We start from the raw sequence: 19,699 nt of genomic DNA, 5'->3' as shown, positions 1-19,699 counted from the left end.
TTCCTTTCCTTTCCTTTCCTTTCCTTTCCTTTCCTTTCCTTTCCTTTTCCTTTTCCTCTTCCTTTCCTTTTCCTTTCCTTTTCCTTTCCTTTTCCTTTCCTTTCCTTATTGGAGAAAATGATCATATTTGTAGGTGGGCTTATAAAGTAGCTGTAGTGAGGGAAGACACATGAGAGATAGGAGCTGCCTATTAGCACAATAATGTAAAGGAAGAAGGGGGTAGGGGTTGAAGAAGAGTCAAGAGCATAAAGAAGAATCAACTTTACTGAGAGGCAGGGATATTTCCTCTGTGACCAGAGAGAAGAAAAGTAAAAATAATCAAGGTAGTGATGACTCTTTTAACATTCAATCCATCAAAGCACTTACTAAATGTTTACTGTGTGAAAGGTGTTGTGCTAGATGCTGGAGATACAAAGTCAACAACGAAACCCAACCTTCTCTCAAGGAGCTTACATTCTATTGGGGGCAGGGGAAGGAAGGCAGACAGGAGAAAATATCACATATGCAAATTATGTAAATATAATATATACACAGTAAATGGCAGGATGACTGAATAGACCATTGGTCTCAAAGCCAGAAACACCTGGATTCAAGTCTTGCCATTTACATTTACCAACTATGTGACCCTGGCCAAGACACTTAACCTCTCTATACCTCAGTTTCCTCCTATGTAAAATGATGGTATGTGGCTCAACAGTTTCTAAAGTCCCTTCCAGCTCTAAATTTATGACTAGGTCATGCTAGCTGTGGGATTCTGGGAAAATTAACTAGACTCTTGTGCTCTAGGCCACAGGTGTCAAACTCGCACCTCACCGGCTTCTGGTGGCCAGCAAAAGTCCCAGTGCATCCTGAACCAGATTAAAATGTAATTGGGAAAGGGTTAGCTTTAATAAAATGCAACAAAACAAAATAATATTAACTTGTGGCTTTCTAAGTCAATGTGTCCTGGCAGAGATTTGTTTCTCTTTGAGTTTGACCCTACTGCTTTAGGCAATTCTGTCAGACTATGAACTGCAAAGAAGGTGTCTACTTACATTTGTAGAGTTGATTTACCTGGTAATTTACAAAACTATAGGACAAGTCCCAATCATATCCCTATACAAAGTCAATACCGACTATATGAAGGAGGGGGTGGGCACTAATAAATGATGTTGCAGATGTTTCAGAAATGAAAAAGAGAAGCTGAGGGAATCCACAGTTCTTCACCCTCATCTTTTCAGTTAAATAAGAGGCCAAGTCATTTGTTAAAATATGAGGATGGGGGTGGTTAACAGAAAAGAAATAGCTTAAAGCAGCTACTATGGGAACTGAGATAAGAAGTCAAAAAGGCTCCTTAGTGTGTGAATAATATATGAAATCAATCCAACTTCCTGATTTTCTCTAGAAAAGATCAGGAGTCTTGGATCAAGAATTAAGAAATCCATTGATACAGGGGCTTGGTCTTGAAGACTTTGCAGATCAAAAATGACAGAAGACCAGAAGGACAAGGAATTCTTAGGCAATAGTGAGATATTAAAATGCTAAACCAGAGAGAGGGAGATGAATATGAAGCCAAGTGAAGTCAGAGTCCAAAAGATGGCCCCAATAATGACAAAGAGTTAGTGTGGTACCCACAAGAGAATGGGAAAAGTAGGTTTGGAAAGTAGAAAAGGAAATAAATAATGCCATATTTCCTTTTTTGACATTCTAGATTGGGGGAATACTATATAAGCAATGTGCCTATACTTTATGCAAGCGTTTAACAAAGTGTCTCATGCCATTCTTGTGGAAAATAAAAATAGACGCAGACTAAATGATTGTACAATAAGATGGATTTGGAATTGATTGAAGGGCCAAACTCAAAGAGTAATTATAAACGGTTCAACTTCAATTTGAAAAGTCTCCAGTGTTCCCAGATCTGGTTTTGACCCTGAGCTGTTTCACATGTTTATAAATGACTTGGATAATAGTACATATGACATCTCTATCGAATTATCAAATGACAAAAAGCTGGGAGGGACACCTAACATACTGGAAAAAAGAATCTAGATCCAAAAAGATCTTGAGGGGAAAACATAGTGGGTAAAGAGATGCAAACGAAACATTTAAAACACACACACACACACACACAAGATATCAAAAGGAATTTCAGGTGGGGATGCAGACAAGTAGGACTGTTTTGTTACTATCAGGTTAATTTCAATTTGCATTTTTAGCTGTAATAAATGGTCACAGTTTCATATACAAAAAGAATCTTGAAAAGTTAAAACATTGGGTTAAAGTGGTCAAGTGAATTTTATAGGGATGAATATAAAATCTTAAGCTTAGGTTTAAAAATCAACTTCACAAGTACAAAATATAGGACAGTGTGACTAGAAAGGAGCCTGAAAAAAGGTCTGGCATTTGAGTGGATTGTAAATGTCATGCGAGTCAATACTATAATAGAGTAGACATGGAAGTTAATGCAGTCTCAGGTGTCATTAAGAGAGCCTCTAGTGTCCAGGACTGGGAGAGTGATAGTTGTGCTGAACGAATAAATGAATGAATGAAAAGGCATTTATTAAGTGCTTACTATATACCAAGAACTTTGTTAAGGGCTGGGGATACAAATACAAAACACAAAGAGAGTCCCTGTCTTCAAGGAGTTAACATTCTAATAGGGAAAACAACATACATAGAGGACTAGTGGTCAGGGATGATGATGATGATGATAATGATGCTGATGATGATGATGATGATGACAATAAGCATGTACATAATGCTTTGTTGTTCAGTCATCTTCCAGTCATGTCTGACTCTTTGTTACCCCATTTGGGGTTTTCTTGGCAAAGATACTACAGTGGTTTGCCATTTCCTTCTCCAGCTCATTTTACAGATGAGGAAACTGAGGCAAACAATGTTAAGTGACTTGCTCAGGGTCACACAGCTCGTAAGTGTCTGAGGCCAGATTTGAACTCAGGTCTTTCTGACTCCAGGCCCAGTACCCTATCCACTGGGCCACCTAACTGCCCTATATAGTACTTTAAGATTTGCAAATTGCTTTTACATAATATTATCTCATTTGGTCCTCACAACAAACCCATAACATAGGTGCTATTATCCTTATTTTACAAATGAAAAAACTAAGTCTGAGATGGGTTTAAGTAATTTGACCAGGATCATAGAATTAATAAGAATCTGATACAGAATTTGAATGCAGGTCTTCTTGACTCCAAGTCAAGTACACTATCCACTAAGCAACTCAAACATACCCTCTCGAGGATAGATATGTCTATACCTATCTAATTGTTGAGCTAATCAGGATTCATAGTTCTAGAATTAGAAAGAAGTTGGAGGAAACAGGTGACATGGAGAGGCAATTCAGGCTGGTAGGTGGCACAGGGGATTGAATGCTGGACTTTGAGTCAGGAAGACCTAAATTCAAATCCAGCCTCACACACTTACTAGCTATATGACCCTGAGCAAATTATCAATTTTTTTTGCCTACATTTCCTCAACTATTAAATGAGGACAATAATAGCACCTATCTCAAAGGGTTGTTGTCAACATCAGATCAAATAAGATAATATTTGTAAAGTGCTTAGAGCAGTGCTAGGCATATAGTAGGTACTATATAAATACTAGCTAGTGTTATTATTATTGTTATTGTTATTATTGTTATGAAGAAAGGTATCTGTTAAGAGGCTGTAAAGGAGGTATCTGGAGAGGAGGGATAGAAGAAAAGCATGGTTAGGGTATTCTGGTGGAGGAGCCAGTAGCCAATCAAGGGAGAGAAACCTTAAGACAGATGTTTCTCCATGGCAAAGATTCTGGCATGGGTTAGAAGGTTGGTGAGGCAGTTGTGGGGGATGTGGACAAAGAGGGGTGTTGTGTTGAGTTCTGGGCACCACATTTAAGGAAGGATATTTATGCACTAGAGAGTCTCTGGAAATAATAACTATAACAGCAAAGGGCTTTGACTTTATGTAGATAAAGTTCAGTTGTTGGAAAAGGGTATGTTTAGACTGTAGAAGAAAAGATTAAGGGAAAATATAATAGATATCTTCAAGGATGAGAAGATAGAATTGACTTGTTCTGCTTGGCTCTAGAAAATAGAACTTGAAGTTGTGGGTGGAATTTCCCAAAAAAAAAGAAAGAAAAAGAGAAAAGAAAAACCAAATTTGGACTTAATGCAATAATCATAGATTTAGAGCAGAAAGGGACCTCAGAGAGAGGCAAATGAGTCTAACCCCTTCACATTACAAATGAGGAAACTGAAGCTGAGAGATCTTATTGAAATCTTAGGGAAATCTATAAGCTCAAATAAAATGGGCCAGATTATAATGTTCCCTTAAGTGGGGCCAGAAGCCAAAGACAATGCTAATAAATGAACAGAACCTTACTTATTCCAACCCTCAAGACTGAACCCACGTAAAACCTGCAGCCTCAGATTCTGACTTTGTTATGACATCTTTTAATGAAGTATGAAATTTAGAGCTATTCAGGAGGGCATAACCCAGCAAATGTATATTCAATCCTAGCATCTTGCTATCTGACCTTGGTTGGAGAGATAGATCTAGAAAGGACCTTAGGGACCAACTAAGCCTCTGTTCTTATTTTACAGATGAGAAAACCAAGGTTCAGGGAGACTGACTTGTCCAAGGTTACCTACGTGACAAATATCAGAGGCAGGATTCGAATCTAGGTTCTCTGACTCCAGAGCCAGGGCCTCTTTGCCCTGGTACCATGTTGCCTCAACGTAAGTATCATGCCAACTTCAATGGTATCCCTACATTTCTAAAGATATTTTCAAGCTCATTTGAGAGTCTAGAGATTTGGGAAGATTAATCTACAAGTACCAAAATAGATATCTAAGTTTTATTTTTGAATTATATACAGGCTGAGCTGCAACTCAGAGGCAGCATGCTAGAATGGGGAAAGACTTAGATGCAGAGTCAAAGGATCTGGGTTAAAACCCAAGCCCTAAAAAAAGGAAAAGAAAAAGAAAGGAAAAACCAAGCCCTATTGTTTACTGTCTGTGTAACACTGGGCAAGTCATGTTCACCTATTTGAAACTCAGTTTCTCCATTTACAAAATGAAATGAGTTAACTAGATGATACCTAATCTCCCCCGTCCCCTATCAGTGAGAAATTTGTTTTGTAGCTCTTGACATAAAGCAAATAACTTTTTTAATGTGGGGGAAGGGAAGGGGAATAAGTATTTATATAGTGCCTACTATGTGCCTGGCACGAGGTTAAGTACTTTTACACATATTATCTCATTTAATCTTCAAAATAACCAGCAAATGTTATTATTATCCCTACTTTACAGTTGAAGGAACTGAGGCAGACAGAAGTTAAGTGACTTGCCCACATCTTATTTGACCCTCAAAGCAAACACTAAGTGCTATTATTATCCCAATTTTAGAGTTGAGGAATCTGAAGCAGACAGAGGGTAAGTGATTTTCCCAGGATCACAAAAACAATAAGTATCTATGGCCTAATTTGAACTCAGGTCTTCCTGACTCCAGGCTGAGAGCTCTATCTACTGCACCACCACCTCCCTCTTCACTGGCAATCAGAAAAGACTTTCTTAAAATTCAAAAACCGTAGCATAATTTGAATTACGTTCATCACCAGAAAGCACTAAATTAAAAATAGCCTCCATTGCTCCAACCCAAGCATCTTTTGCTCATGAGCAAGCAATTCCTATCTGCTGACCTTACTGAAAAGAACTCCCCTTTGAGTCCACATGAGTTATACCCTTCTAGGGCCAACATTCCTCCTAGAGAACCCAGCTGGATAGTATTCAGCCTCATGCCCAATCAGCAACACTTAACTGCTGAATTCCAACCTATCTAATGGTTATTCCTGGTGATGATGTAAGAGGTCAAAAAACAGCTGGATTTTCAGCTTCCAGGAGGAGACTCCAGTGCTAGCAATTTGAAAAATAGCCATTTAAGTCATTAATGGTGTGAATGTGATTTGGCTATCGATGAAAGAGAATGAATATTGGACCCCCTTGAGGTCATTTGCATGAGTTGCTTTTTAAATGACATCTGTCCTTGAAGAAAACATCTGTTTCTTATCAAGGGATAAGAAAAAAAGTTAGAGGAACATTTAAGCAATAACAAGTGAGACAGAATAAAGAGAATGTTGGAAACCTTTGACAAACAGTATGAAAGGAGACGAGAATGTTACAGCTTTCCATACTTTTAATAATACTGCCATCTACTGAGAGGTTGCAGGTTTCTTTTTCTACACCTAGTATGTCATTAGAGTTCTATAGTCAGTTTTATTTCAGCCTTGTCCTGTATGGCTTTGTATCTCATTCAATTAATTATTCTATTTATTGTTATGAGATTTTCCCCTTCCAGAAATTAATTACTGTAATTATCAAACTTTTAATAGCTGCCAATTTGGCATATGCAGAAAGCGTTTGAGAAAACTGCACCGTGCATTTCATTTGCATATTTCAGAGACATTGGTGAGCAACCTGATTTTTTCCTAAATTGCTTATTGTGATTTTAACAGAGTAAAAATATTTTAATCAAATGGAACCTCTATTTGCATGACTAATTTTTGTAATGATGGCAGAACATTTGAAACTAAAGCTCACTTAGGCAGATCCTAGATTGAGGACCCTCCAGATATACCTATATATGGCCTATGTGGTCCTTGATTCACCCATCTCTGGGCTGGATCTTTTTATTGCCTTGTTTGCAACACATTTTTTGTATAATCCAGCTAAACTCCAAGCTGTCAAGCTTTCAGATGGGCAGGTTAGGGGGGAGAGCAAATCTGAGTTTTCTTCCACCTCTAAATGCTGTGAACCTACAGTTAAGTATGAAGATGACCCAAAATATTGAATCAACCATTTTTAATCCAGGTGTTTTTTAACTGTTTAAAATGCACCCTGGGTAAACCTTGGGATTAGAAACTCATTAGTCTTTAAATTAAGAGGGTATGACCCATAGGAATTAATTACATGGTTTCATTTCCAAGAAGAGCCAGACCTTACCTCCAGAGCCTGAGATTGCCCTATGAGACCTGATTTGAGGGTTAATCCATTTTTATTATTAGCTATATGATTAAAGTAACTAATACATAATGTATTCATTCCTTTTCATTCAATGTTTAACAATAAAATATTTATTTTAGGCTGAGAGATTTAATAAGTAATAGGTATTCTAGTTATCTATTATCTCCACTGTCTTCATCTCAGTCCTCACTGCTCTCTCCAAAGTTATTGATGATCCAATTGCCAAATCTAATGTCTTTTCTCAATCCTCCTCCTTCTTGACCTCTCTGTAATCTTTGACAACATCAAACATTCCCTCCTCCTGGATACTCTCTGTTTTCTAGGTTTGTGACGCCTCTTTCCTGGTTCTCCTCCCATCTATTGGACCATTCTTCAGGGTCCTTTGCTAGATCTTTCTCCAGGTCATACCATTTACTTTATTCCTAAGACTGTCGTTTCCTGGGCCCTCTTCTCTTCTCTCTTTATATCATCTTTCTTGGTGATCTCATCAACTCCCTTGGCTTCACTTATCATTTCTATTTAGATAAGTCTCGTATCAATACACCCGGCACTAACCTCTCACTTGACTTCCAATCTCACATTACCAGATAATGTGCTGAACATTGAACATCTCCAACTGGATAACATCTCAAGCTCATTATCTTTCCTCTCAAGTCTCTCTTTCTTTCCAACTTCTCTTTTACTGTTGAGGGCCCCACCATTCTTCCCATAATCCAGGCTTGGATACTCCATGTCACCCTCAACTCCTCACTTTCACTCACACCAGAAATCCCATATGAAGCCAATCATGTCATTTCTACCTTCTTAACATCTTTCATATACGTTGCCTTCTCTCCACCCACTCAGCCACCACTCTGATACAGACCGTCATTGCTTTATGCCTAGGCTAACAGGTCTGACCATGTCACCTTCCTACTCAATGGCTCCCAACCACCTCTGGCAGCAAATATCTGTTTGTCTTTCAAAGCCCTTCACAACCTGACCTCTCCCTACTTTTCTGGTCTTCTCACACATTACTATCCTTCACATACTCCATGATCCAGAAACTCTGGCTTCCTTGCTCCAACTCATGCAAGACATCTCATCTTCTGACTCCACTCCCTCCTCACTTCCACCTCCTAGCTTCTTTGGTGGCCTTCATGACACAACTCAAGTCTCAACTTCTGCATTTTATTGCTGTGGTTGAGTCATTTCAGTTGTGTCTGACTCCTCATGACCCCATTTGGGTTTTCTTGGCAAGGATACTGGAGTGGTTTGCCATTTCCTTCTCCAACTCATTTGACAGATGAGGAAACTGAATCAAACAGGGTTAAGTGACTTGCCCAGAGTGAATTAGGAGCTCTAAGGGACAATAGAGTCTATCAAATCCTGAGGTCATTAATCTCTCTCAGCCTCAGTTATATCTTACAGCTTCATCTAACAAGATGAGGAAACCGAGGCTGAGAGAAGTAAAAACAATAATAACTAGCAAAACATAGCACTTCAAGGTTTACAAAACACATGCTAACTCATTTGATTCTCAAAACAAGCCTGTAAAAGAGGCACTATTATTACCACTTTTGACAGATGAAGAAACTGAGTCTGAGGGAGGTTAAGTAACTTGCCTAGGATTACAGAGCTAGTGTCTAAAGTGGGATTTGAACTCAAGTCAAATTCCTAACTCCAAGTAACACCTATTCAATTGACTTGTCAGGAAGCATATTCTGAATATGACCTTTCCCATGGTAGTGATAATAATGCAGCATCACTAACTGAATGATCTTTAGACTGAATGACTTTAAAAGGACTCTTCCAGTTCCAGCTTCTGTAATCCTGGATGCCTTTATTTTTCCTTCTGACAAAAAAGTGATCAGAGATGTTGCCCTGCAACTGTCTATGGCAATGCTTATATAAGAGATGCTGTTGAAATCTCTTTCAGGAGCAATTGCCAAGGAGTTTTTCATAGGGTTCAGAGTAGGAGGTGATAAAGAAAAGATAATTATAAGTAATTATAATATAATATATTATAATAATAATTATAAGACTTTCAAATACAAGACTCAAGAGAAGCATGAAAAGGTAAACAGGAAAGAGAAATGATAAGGGACTTATTAAAGTTGAACTATTTACATTCCTACGTGGAAAGATGATATTTGTAACTCATGAGATCTTTCTCAGTATTAGGGTAGTTGGAGGGAAAAAAGATGTAGATAGATAGATAGATAGATAGATAGACAGATAGATAGATAGATAGAGGGCACAGGGTGAGTTGCAGATGAAGGGGTGATATCAAAAAAATAAAATTAAGGGATGAGAGAGGATTATATTGGGAGAAAGAGAAAGGGAGAGAGAATGGGGTAAATTATCTCACATAAAACAAACAAGAAAAGGCTTTTACAGTGGAGAGGAAGTGGGGGAAGGTGAGAGGGAATGAGTGAATCTTATTCTTATCAGATTTTGCTTAAGGAAGGAATAACATATACACTCAATTGGGTATGGAAATCTATCTCACCCCACAGGAAAATGGGCGGGGAGGGGATAAGAGGGGGGGAATGACAGGGGGAGGGCATATTGGGGGAGGGGGGTCATAAGAAGCAAACATTTTTGAGGAGGGACAGGGTCAAAGGAGAGAATAGAATAAATGGGGGGGTGGGATAGGATGAAGGGAAATACAATTAGTTTTTCACAACATGACTGTTATGGAAGTGTTTTGCATGACTAAACATGTATAACCTGTTTCGAGTTGCTTGCCTTCTCAATGACAGTGGGTGGGGAGAGATGGGGAGAAAATTTGGAATTCAAAATCTTGTGGAAGTGAATGTTGAAAACTAAAAATAAATTAATTAATTAACTTAAAAAGAGGGAAAAAATTATAAGTAATTAGCCATGTGTGACAAACAAAACATTCAGGAACTACTGTACCTGTGGGTGATCTTCATGGCATAGGGAAGGAAGCAGCCTGAGCATGATGCAGATGACCCCAGGGTGCATGATGACAGCATCAGTATCATCTGTCCTAAACAAAACAAAAGAAAAAAATGAGGAACTCCAGCGAGAGCCGATAAAGGGGCCTTCCTCTTCATCTACTGGCTGGGCTCTCAGAATCATTCTATCCAAGGAGCCCCAAATGTCTACCAATCATTCACTCTTCTCCAAGAGGTGAATTTACGGCAGTTTTTAATGCAAAAAAAACTGGAAAGAACCGGCATGTCCAACTATGGGGGAATGGCTGAACAAAACAGACTCTGTGATCCTGCAGAGAGGCAGCCTCAAAGGGGGAAGGACACGTCCTGTCTCTGATACATCTCAGCTAGGTGATGCTGGGCAGATAGCTTACCTTCTCAGAGTTGAGGGCAAGGCTACCCTTTACAAAATATGTGCCCTTATGCATTAATAGAAAGTTAGTTTCCTCACTAAAAGTTTCTCTACATTCATGCCATCACAAGGCCTGACCAAAAAAGTACAATGTTATTAATGTTAATGTTGTTCCTTGAGAAATAACAAACACACCCCCACACTCCCACTATATGATGATAAAATAATAGCAGCAAAATCTGAAAAATAATAAAAAGAAATTAGAAGGTTCCATGAAAACAAATAGGGAATTTTTGTTACTATTTTGTTGAAGATAATGTGTATATTACCCACCCTTAAACTAGGGGGTTTTAAACTGGTGTCTGTGGGCTTGTTTTTGGCTTTTGAAATATCTTGATAACCATATGTCAATATAGTTGGCTTCCTTTGAAACCCTATGTATTTTATTTTATGTATTAAAAATATTGTGAGAAGGGGCCCGTTGGCATGTCCAGGCTGTCAAAGGAGTCGATGGCAAAATAAATCTATGAACTCATAAATAATTAAATTGTTGGTTTATGTACTTTTTTATTGTTTGAACTCGTGAATATCTGTTTCTGTTGATAGTATGGATTTTGTTAAAGTCTTGGTTTATGGGCTGATAAATTGAATAAAAGCCCCACCCAAGATATCAAGACCAAACTTGTGAATATCCCATAATCCAAATTATTAGTTGCATTCTGCCTTTCTCTGACTTCCAAATCTGGCCAAGTTACTTCAGGGAAGTATCTCTCTGCCTTCTTTTATAGCATGAATGGAGTCAGGAGACCTGTATTCCTGATTGAGACACTTCCTAATAACATTCCCTTAACTTCTGAGAGCCTCAGTTTCCTTTTCAGTAAAATGGGGTGATAATGCTTGACTTATCTACCTCACAGTGTTGTTATGAGGAAAGTGCCTTGGAAATCCTGATGCTATGTGAGTAGCTACTAAAAAAATTAAAATTTGAAAAAATAAAACCACCACCACAACAAACTTGACTCCATGATAAGAACAAGGAGTGTTAATGATAGTTTTCATCAAGGAGAAGAAAAATCACATGTTTTGAAGAGAAATTAGACATAATAATAAAAAGTACCATCATGCTTTACTCTTGAACATGACTAGAAGTCTCTTTCTGACATATTTTCTGCCTCCTTCTTTGTTAATTTAACCTTAATTTTCCTCAAGCACAAGAGTTGGAGAAAAGCAACCTACTTCTTATTCCATGTTGCTATTTCTTTGGTTTTCTTTAATTGCTTACAATGCCAGAGTGTTTTCTCTAATATTTATCATTACAGTTGTATGGTATTTCAGGGACCTTCTTGCTAAATAGGTTTTATAGAAAGCAACCAGGGCTCAGAACACTTTCCAAGTTAAAAGTGAATGATTTATAAATGTACTTCAGAAGTTGAATCCACAATTGAAGGACTATATGATATACTGGAATATTTCTATAACTCTTCTTTCTGCAGAGCAACGATTAATATAATTTTGAACTCCGTTTATTCAGCAAAATTTTGAGCACTTACTATGTGAGAATAGAACCTAAGTTCCTCGAGGTCAGGGATCACCTTATTTTTGTTTTTGCATCCTTAATATTTAGCACAGTTCTTGTAAGTAGTAGGTGCATAATAAATGTTTGAAAACCATGATGCTAACCAATCAATCAACAATCACTGAAAGAAGATGAAAAAGTATAACATGTTTTCTCATCTCTTACCACCCCATTTCACACTATATTCCAGCCACCTTCAATATTCCTAGAGCTAATCCTTCCCTCTCCCACCTTTATGCCTTTGCTAAGACCATAACTCATAACATATCTCCCTGTTACTCACTTCAAAGAAGGCCCCCATTAGGTGTAACCATTATTATATCACTTCTCCTATTCTCCATAGGCAAAAGAATTCTCTTCCTTCTCAAATTCTTATTTTACTTGGGTTTTATTTTCATTTTCATTGCAGTTAGTTTTCCCTCTGTCTTATTCCCTCTAATTTAGTTGTTCCTTGAGGTTAGGGGACATGTTTTACCTAGAACATTGACATAAGTAGTAGGAACTTAGGAACCAGTGATAGAGACTATGCCTATGGTATTTCAGATTGTAGGGAACTTGCAGGTAAAGAAACTCCCTCTACTAATACTTGGCTGGCATTTTCTGTGCAAGTTATCTCAGAGAGTTGCTTAGAGTGCTTAGAGGTTACATAACTTTCCCAGGGACTAGAAGTCAGTATGTGTCAGAAGTGGGATTTAAACCTAGATCTTCCTGGTTCCAAAGCAAGCTCTTTATCTACTACACTGTGACTATCTCTATCAATTAAATTGAATTGAATTCACAATCTCAAGGAGTTTACACTCTAATTAGAGGGACACAATATATCCATGTGAAGATAAATAAGACAAGAAATATTACAAAGACAGTGATGGATGGACTAGCTATAGAAAGTAAATGCCACAAATCTAGGGAATAATCAGGCCATGGTAAGTCCTAAGGGAAGCCTTCATGGAGGAGATGAAATTGGGCGTAAGCCTTGAAAAATTTGTAGGACTTGGATATATTGGGGAAAGAGAAGGACATTTCAGGCCAGTGTATATTGTTGCAGAAACATGAGAAGGGGAACATAGATTATAAAAGGAGCTAAAGATCAGAAACAAGAATAAATATTGTAATCACAGGGTACATAGAGATTAGTGTGACAGCAGGGAAAGAGTCGTGGAAACAGAGAGGGAAATGCAAAACAGCTGGACCACCCTTGGACACTTGGCTGGAGATATAGAATATAACCTATACACAATGAAAACTACTCATTGTTTTTGGGTTTGATAATAACTTTAGTTAGTGAAGAGCACATCATACTCATATGGAGAAGAAAGGGTCATTTTATTAATAAAGTGGTGCCACATCATATACCATAGGGCCAACATTTTAGAGAGACTACTCAAACAAAATTGTGAGACATGGAGAGGCTTATATCATGTGATTTGCCCAATCTCCTGGATTGAAGAGAGAATTGTGAATAAAAGATGGGTTTGTACTAGGTTCACTTTGAGGTTCCTTCCAATTCTGGTATTCTGCAATTCCTATACAGACTTTGAACTAGGCAATAACCAATTTATTGCAACATACATTTTACAAGTTATCTACTCTGTGCATGGCACTGTTCTAGGTGCTAGGGAGTGATTTAAAGACAAAATGAAAACAGTGTCTGAGTTTAGGAATCTTACATCTTACCTAAGGAATACAAAACATGAGTATAGATAGGTAAAAGTAGGGGGAATCAGGAAAGGCTTTGAGTAAGAGTTCAAGAATTTATCAAGAGCTTACTAGGTGCTATGCACTGCATTAAGTACTGGGGATATTTAAAAAGAAAAGAAAACAAGAAAAAAAACTATCCCTGCTCTCAAGGAGTTTATAATCTAATAAGAGGAGACTTAAGTATGTTTCTAGGCAGTGGAGAAGGAGCCAGGAGAAAAGGAGAGATTTATTATGTGGGAGAGAGGAGGTAACTGATGGGAACAAGGTCATGGAAGAGACAGAAATGATATGACCCAGTTACAGATAACACAGATGACACAACACTAAGTCATGAAACATATTGTGTGTGCCAACAACAAAATCTCCAGCCTGTTAATGCGTACCACCATCACTGACTGGCAGGTGAAAGATTGACTGCAAAAGAGAAATTGAAAGCTTTTTTATACCAGAGAGAAGAAAATGGGAAAATCCCTAGTTATTCTTCTTAATCTCATTTCTAACATCCCCTTTTCACAACAATAAGAAAGTCTTCTAGGGAGAGAGCTAAGAAGGGGGGAAAGTAGAATATAGAGGCCTCCAGCAAGAAACCAACCTTCTGACACTTAGCTCCCAGGCTTCCAGTTGTTAGCTGGTGCTTCTACTTAGGAAGAAAGACAAAGAGCTTTACAGACACAACACACCACCCAAATGAAGCTTAAGGGCTATTAACACAGCTAATCCATGGGAAGGCAGCTGGAGCTGCTATTGTAGAGCAGTGGGGACACCAGATTTACATCAAGTTTAGAGTCAATTAAAACAGTTTGAGCTCCCCTAATCATAAAAACCACAAGGAGAAAAGGGTCTGTCTCAAGATTTAGGGCACTGGCAGGGATATTATTCAACATAAAGGGGAAACATAGTTCAACCAGTCACAGAATTCAGAGCTTCTTCCCCAGTCTTTATTATCTTTCTCTAATGAACACACCAATTGGAGTATAATTGACCCTGCAATCTCTCAAAAGAGAACTTGGAGACTACCTGAGTTTGGTTATGGCAGCAAAGAGAAAGGTGCTAGTAAACCAGGAGCAAGAACTTATTGGAAACAAGTTGATAATGCTTTAGAATTGGAAAGGGCTTTAGATATCTTCTAACCCAACAGCCTCATTATACAAAACCCGGCCAGAAAAGTAAAGTGACTAGGCCAAAGGAACATAACTAGTAAGTAGCAGAGCCATAATTTGAACTCACAGTTTTTAGTGCTAAATCCATGATTCTTTCCATTGCACTGGACTGCCATTAGAGGTTTAAAACCTGTCATCTAAAGACTACACTAGTTAAATGAATGAGTTGTATTATCAGAAATTCATCTACCATGTGTCTATTTCAGGGATCTTATGATATGATAACACTTAGGTAGGAAGGAGTTGCTATCCTTATCTGTGAAGAACATACCCACAAAAAGGAAGAAGCAAACATTTTTAAGTTTCAAACTGTACTCAAGTTCAGTATTCAATCAGCTGATAATGTAACACTGAGTGTTGATATGAAAGAGAGAGTTGGCTGACTGGTAGACCAGTCTTCTTCCTAGAAAGGGGCAGCATTGAATCTCCCAGACTTCTCTTATCTCTTCCCTGGAGAGTAGTTTAAGGTCTGGCTTCTTCCTTCACTGTCCTTTCTTCCTCCTCTTCTCTCCTCTCTGGAGATTGGAGATTTAATAAGCCATTCTCCCCCTCTCCTACCCCTCACTTCAGCCCTAATTACAATGATTGGGGCCGTCTCCAGTCATCCTGATCTATAACTTGCCACTGGAGAGTGAAGCTGATGACTTTGCACAACCCTGCCTAACTCAAATCCAATTCATTTGCAAGTCAAGACGTCACCTTCCTGATGCCACTGGTCCTCTTCCAGAATGAAGGACAAAACAAAAACAATACAATAATTAGTTGGATTTTAGCCTGGAGCAATATAATGGCTTACAAGTGTAACTCATCCCTTTTTTTTCTATTTCATGGAGTTTGTATCAAATTAAAAATAATTAATATAATTATAATAGCTAAGAGCTCCCAGTTAGGAAAATCTCTAACATTTGGACAGAGGTGTGGCTCTCTCTGTCCTAATTTAAATTGTATATATTTCCAGCTAAGTCATGGATTTCTCTATTCCCCCTTCCTTGGCATCTACTAAGTATACAAAACAAGCTGAGAAAGCCCACCAACTCTGGATTCTTTATCTGTAAAGATAACATCAGGATACAGGAAACAGATAAAAGAAATGGGCAAATTTTAAATAGCACTACCCAGGAGGCACCAGGAAAAGAGTTAGGGAAATAGGAGATCTTTTGGAACTCAATCCTTGAAGAGGCAATCATAGCCCATAGTTTCAGTCCGAACTTTCTATTCCAAGATAGCTGCAGGAACCCAATAACCTGCCTGTCTTTCTCTTCTCTGCTTTAGTTCAACCCTCCTTTCTCTGTTCTCCCACTGACCCTCCCTGTATCACAGTTTTTTTCCTGCTCATCTCATTAATTCAGGGTAGCGCTGAGAACACCCTGTGGTCCCTGTGGTCATTGCTATTTAGCTTATGTAGTCCTTTCTCTTACCACCATCTGTTTTCCTTCATATGTGCATTTTTTTCAAAATTGCCCTGTGGTACTTGAGTCTGCCTTCCATCTCAAATATAGGTGGTGCAAAGAATTAACCTGGAGTCAGGAAGGTGCCTTTTTGTGAGTTCAGAATGAGCAGGAGAAGGAAATGGCAAACTACTCCAGTGTCTTTGCCAAGAAAATCCCAAATGGGGTCAAAAAAGACTTGTACATCACTGAACAACAACAGAATAGGATGACAAAGGAATAAAGCTGCATAGAGAAGTAGGTGACTCCTTTCCTATGCTGAAAATATTCACAGGGCCTCTGTGAATGGTTGATGATGCCTTCCCTTCTACTCTCAAAGAACACAATATAGGAAAAGCATTTTAAGAAATTTAAAGTCCTATAAAAAACATGTGTACCTTGTACACTCCTATTTATATACACATTGTTTCCCTCATTAAATATAAGCCCTTTAACGGCTCGTTGCTGTGTTTTCTTTTTATCTTCAGGGCTTAGAGTAGTTCCTGGCATATAGTAGGTGCTTAATAAATGCTTCTTGATTGGGCGCTCCATAGCATTATCATTAATTTCTCCAGTGGAAGAGTAGGGAGGCATTAAATTGTCCAGCTAGCACTTCAGTGTCTATTATTTACTCACTAACAAGGACATCATTTTATTCCAGTTTCAAGGTGAGTAAAGAAAATATAGGAACAGTATTTAAAGGAAAAGAAACAAGCCTTTATTAAGCACTTACTATGTGTCAGGCACCGTGGTGAGTACTTTAAAGCTATTAACTCACAACGATTGATTCTTACAGCAGTCCTATGCATAGGTAAATTGCTGTAATTATCCTCATTTTATGGTTAGAGATGGAGAAATGTGGTCTAGACAAAAGAACAATTAGATGAAAAATGAACTGATTGAATGGCCATACCCTAAGATTAGTCATAAATGGTTCAAAGTCAACTTGGAAGATCTCCAGTGGAGAGCCCCAGGGAATTGTAGTTGCCCTTGTACTATTTGGCATTTTTATCAATGATTTGGATAAAAGTAGATTCACAGATGACTCAAAGCTGAGAGGGATTGTTAAAACACTGGCCCAAAGAGTCAGGATTCAAAAAGATAATGACAGATTAGGACTTGGTTTAATCTAATACAATGAAATTTTTTAGGAGAAATATAAAGACTAACATGAGTTTGGATTTTCTTTAATCAACTTTACAAGTAAAAGATAAGAAATATGTTCAGATTAACTCTGATTTGAACAAGTCTGGAGGTTTTAGTAAAGTGGAAGTTTAATATGCTAATGGGATCTTTAGTTGTATTAAATTAGGCTTGATTTCCAGGAATGAGGTGAGTTAAGTCTAGTCAACAAACATTTTTAAGTGCCTACTATGTGCCAGGCTCTGTGCTAAGTGCTAGGAATACAAAGAAAGGCAAAAAAGACAGTCCCTGCCCTCAAGAAGCTCACTAATAGGAAAGACAACACACAAACAACAATGCACAAATAAAATACATACAGGGTAAATTAGAGATAATTGACAGAGGGAAGGTATCAACATAAAGGAGAATCAGGAAAGGCTTTTTGTATGGAAGGTGTAAATTTAGCTGGGACTTGAAGGAAGTCAGGAGGCAAAAACAAGGCAGAAGAGAATACTAGACATGGAAGACAATGAGGGAGAATGCATTAAATCAGGAGGGAGAGCATTTCAGTATGTGGGATGGCCAGTGAAAATTCAGAGTAAAGAGATGTTGTATCTTGTGAGAAGAATAGCAAGGAGGTCTGAATCATAGAGTACATGGAGGGGAGTAAGGTGTAAGAAGACTAGAAAGGTAGGACAGCCTTGTGCTAAGTATTGGGAATACAAACATAAGTGGAAAGACAGTCTCTTATGAAGGGCTTTGAATACCAGAGGACTTTATATTTGATCCTGGAAGGGATAGGGAGCCACTGGAGTTCATTAAATAGGGGAATAACATGGTTAGACCCGTGCTTTAGGGAGATTAATTTGACCGGTGAATTTTAGATGAATTGGAGTGGTGGAAGATAAAGCAAGGAGACTAATGAGTAAGCTATTGTAATGGTCCAGGTATGAGGTGATGAAGGCCTGCCTCAGGGTGATGGCAATGTCTGAGGAAGGAAAGGGGCAAATAATACTTTATTGTGGGGGAGGATATATTGTTTACAATTTAGGGTAAAAGTTAATAAGTAATTTTCATTTAATCAATAATAATAAGCAGACAGAAGCATTGGTTGACCCACAGAAAAGAGAAGTCTCCACGGGTCCAACAGGGCTCAGGATGCAAGCTCTTGTACACAATTGCTTATACTTAATCCAGTTGGGTTCACAATAAGTCAGACTCTGACCCTGAAGGCAGGTAGTTTAGTAATGTAGCACAGAAGACAAAGACTCCCTGACTTTGTCAATGTCCTAAGGAGTCAGAGACCAATGTTTTTTGTCTGTCCTTGCACAAGGGCTGGGGTAGAGGACAGCCAAAACACAGGGGCTAGACATGATGGCCCATTTAGACTGCAGAGGAGGCTTATTAGAAAATGATACCTCATGTGAAAGAAATTAAAAAGAAAGGGAGGAAGGAATGAAGGAAAGAGAAGAAAAGAAAAGAAAAGAAAAAAGAAATGTAAAGATCTCCCTCTCTCTGACAGCACATATTGATATAAAGGAATATCTAATAATTAAGGCTCTCTAACATCTGGAGGGAAATGGAGAGAAGATTCATTCTCTTCTTTGGAGTCCACCTTAGTTATTATAATTTGCCAGCATTCAGTTTCAATTGCTTTGTTGGTAATAGTCTTCCCATTTATATTGTTGCATTGTTTATTTCTTAGTTCTGCTTTCTTCACTTTGCATCAGTTCAGAAATGTCTTTTAATGATTTTCTATAGTCAGCATACACATTTCTTATAATTCGGTAATCTTCCATTGCATTCATATAGGACAACATGTTTAGCCACTCCTCTATGAATGGATTGCTCCTAGTCAGTCAGTTAGCATTTATTAAATGCTTACTATGTGCCAAGCACTGTGCTAAGTGGTGGAGATACAAATATAAGCAGAAAGAAAGCCAGTCTCTGACCTCAAGTATCTTTTATTCTAATGGGGGGGGAGACAATTCATAAAAAGAAACAAAAACTGAAAAGGGGGAAGGGAAGACAAATGTACCAAGTGAAGGGGCATTGTAGAGAGGAAGTGGAGATAAATAAAACATCACTGGCCTATGTATCCTTTTTACTTCAAAGTTCTAGGAAAAGCCAAACAGTCGGATGGAGAGGCAACAGGCACAAAGGGTCTTTCTCAATTCCTTGATACTACAAAAAGTGATAACATAAATATTGTGATGTATAGAGGGTCTTTTTTAGTCACTGACAAAAAGGGGACATATGCCTAGCAGCAGAAGCTCTAGGTCAAAGGGTATAGATTTCTTAGTCATACTCTTCCCATTAATCCATGTTGTTTTCCAGAATGGCTGACTAATATATCACTTCCACCAAAAATGCATTAGGATCAATGGGTTAATAAGCATTTGTTAAGTATTTACTATGAGCC

The 19,699-nt window shown here is 38.2% G+C and overlaps 1 protein-coding gene across 3 annotated transcripts in view; it reads right to left on the bottom strand.

Moving 5' to 3' along the window:
* Window positions 1-19,699, bottom strand: part of WDFY4 (WDFY family member 4) — a 365,261-nt gene that overhangs the window by 294,581 nt on the left and 50,981 nt on the right. For all 3 annotated transcript variants that reach the window (XM_027859244.1, XM_027859252.1, XM_027859263.1), the window contains exon 12: window positions 9,902-9,995. In XM_027859244.1, the coding sequence (XP_027715045.1) occupies window positions 9,902-9,995 (94 nt within the window). The remainder of the gene's footprint in view (window positions 1-9,901; window positions 9,996-19,699) is intronic.

Source organism: Vombatus ursinus, unplaced genomic scaffold (genome assembly GCF_900497805.2).
Source record: "Vombatus ursinus unplaced genomic scaffold, bare-nosed wombat genome assembly UNPS02000749.1, whole genome shotgun sequence".
NCBI lineage: Eukaryota > Metazoa > Chordata > Mammalia > Diprotodontia > Vombatidae > Vombatus > Vombatus ursinus.
The sequence above is the reverse complement of the archived record's forward strand: the minus strand, read 5'-3'. Positions and strand labels throughout refer to the sequence as shown.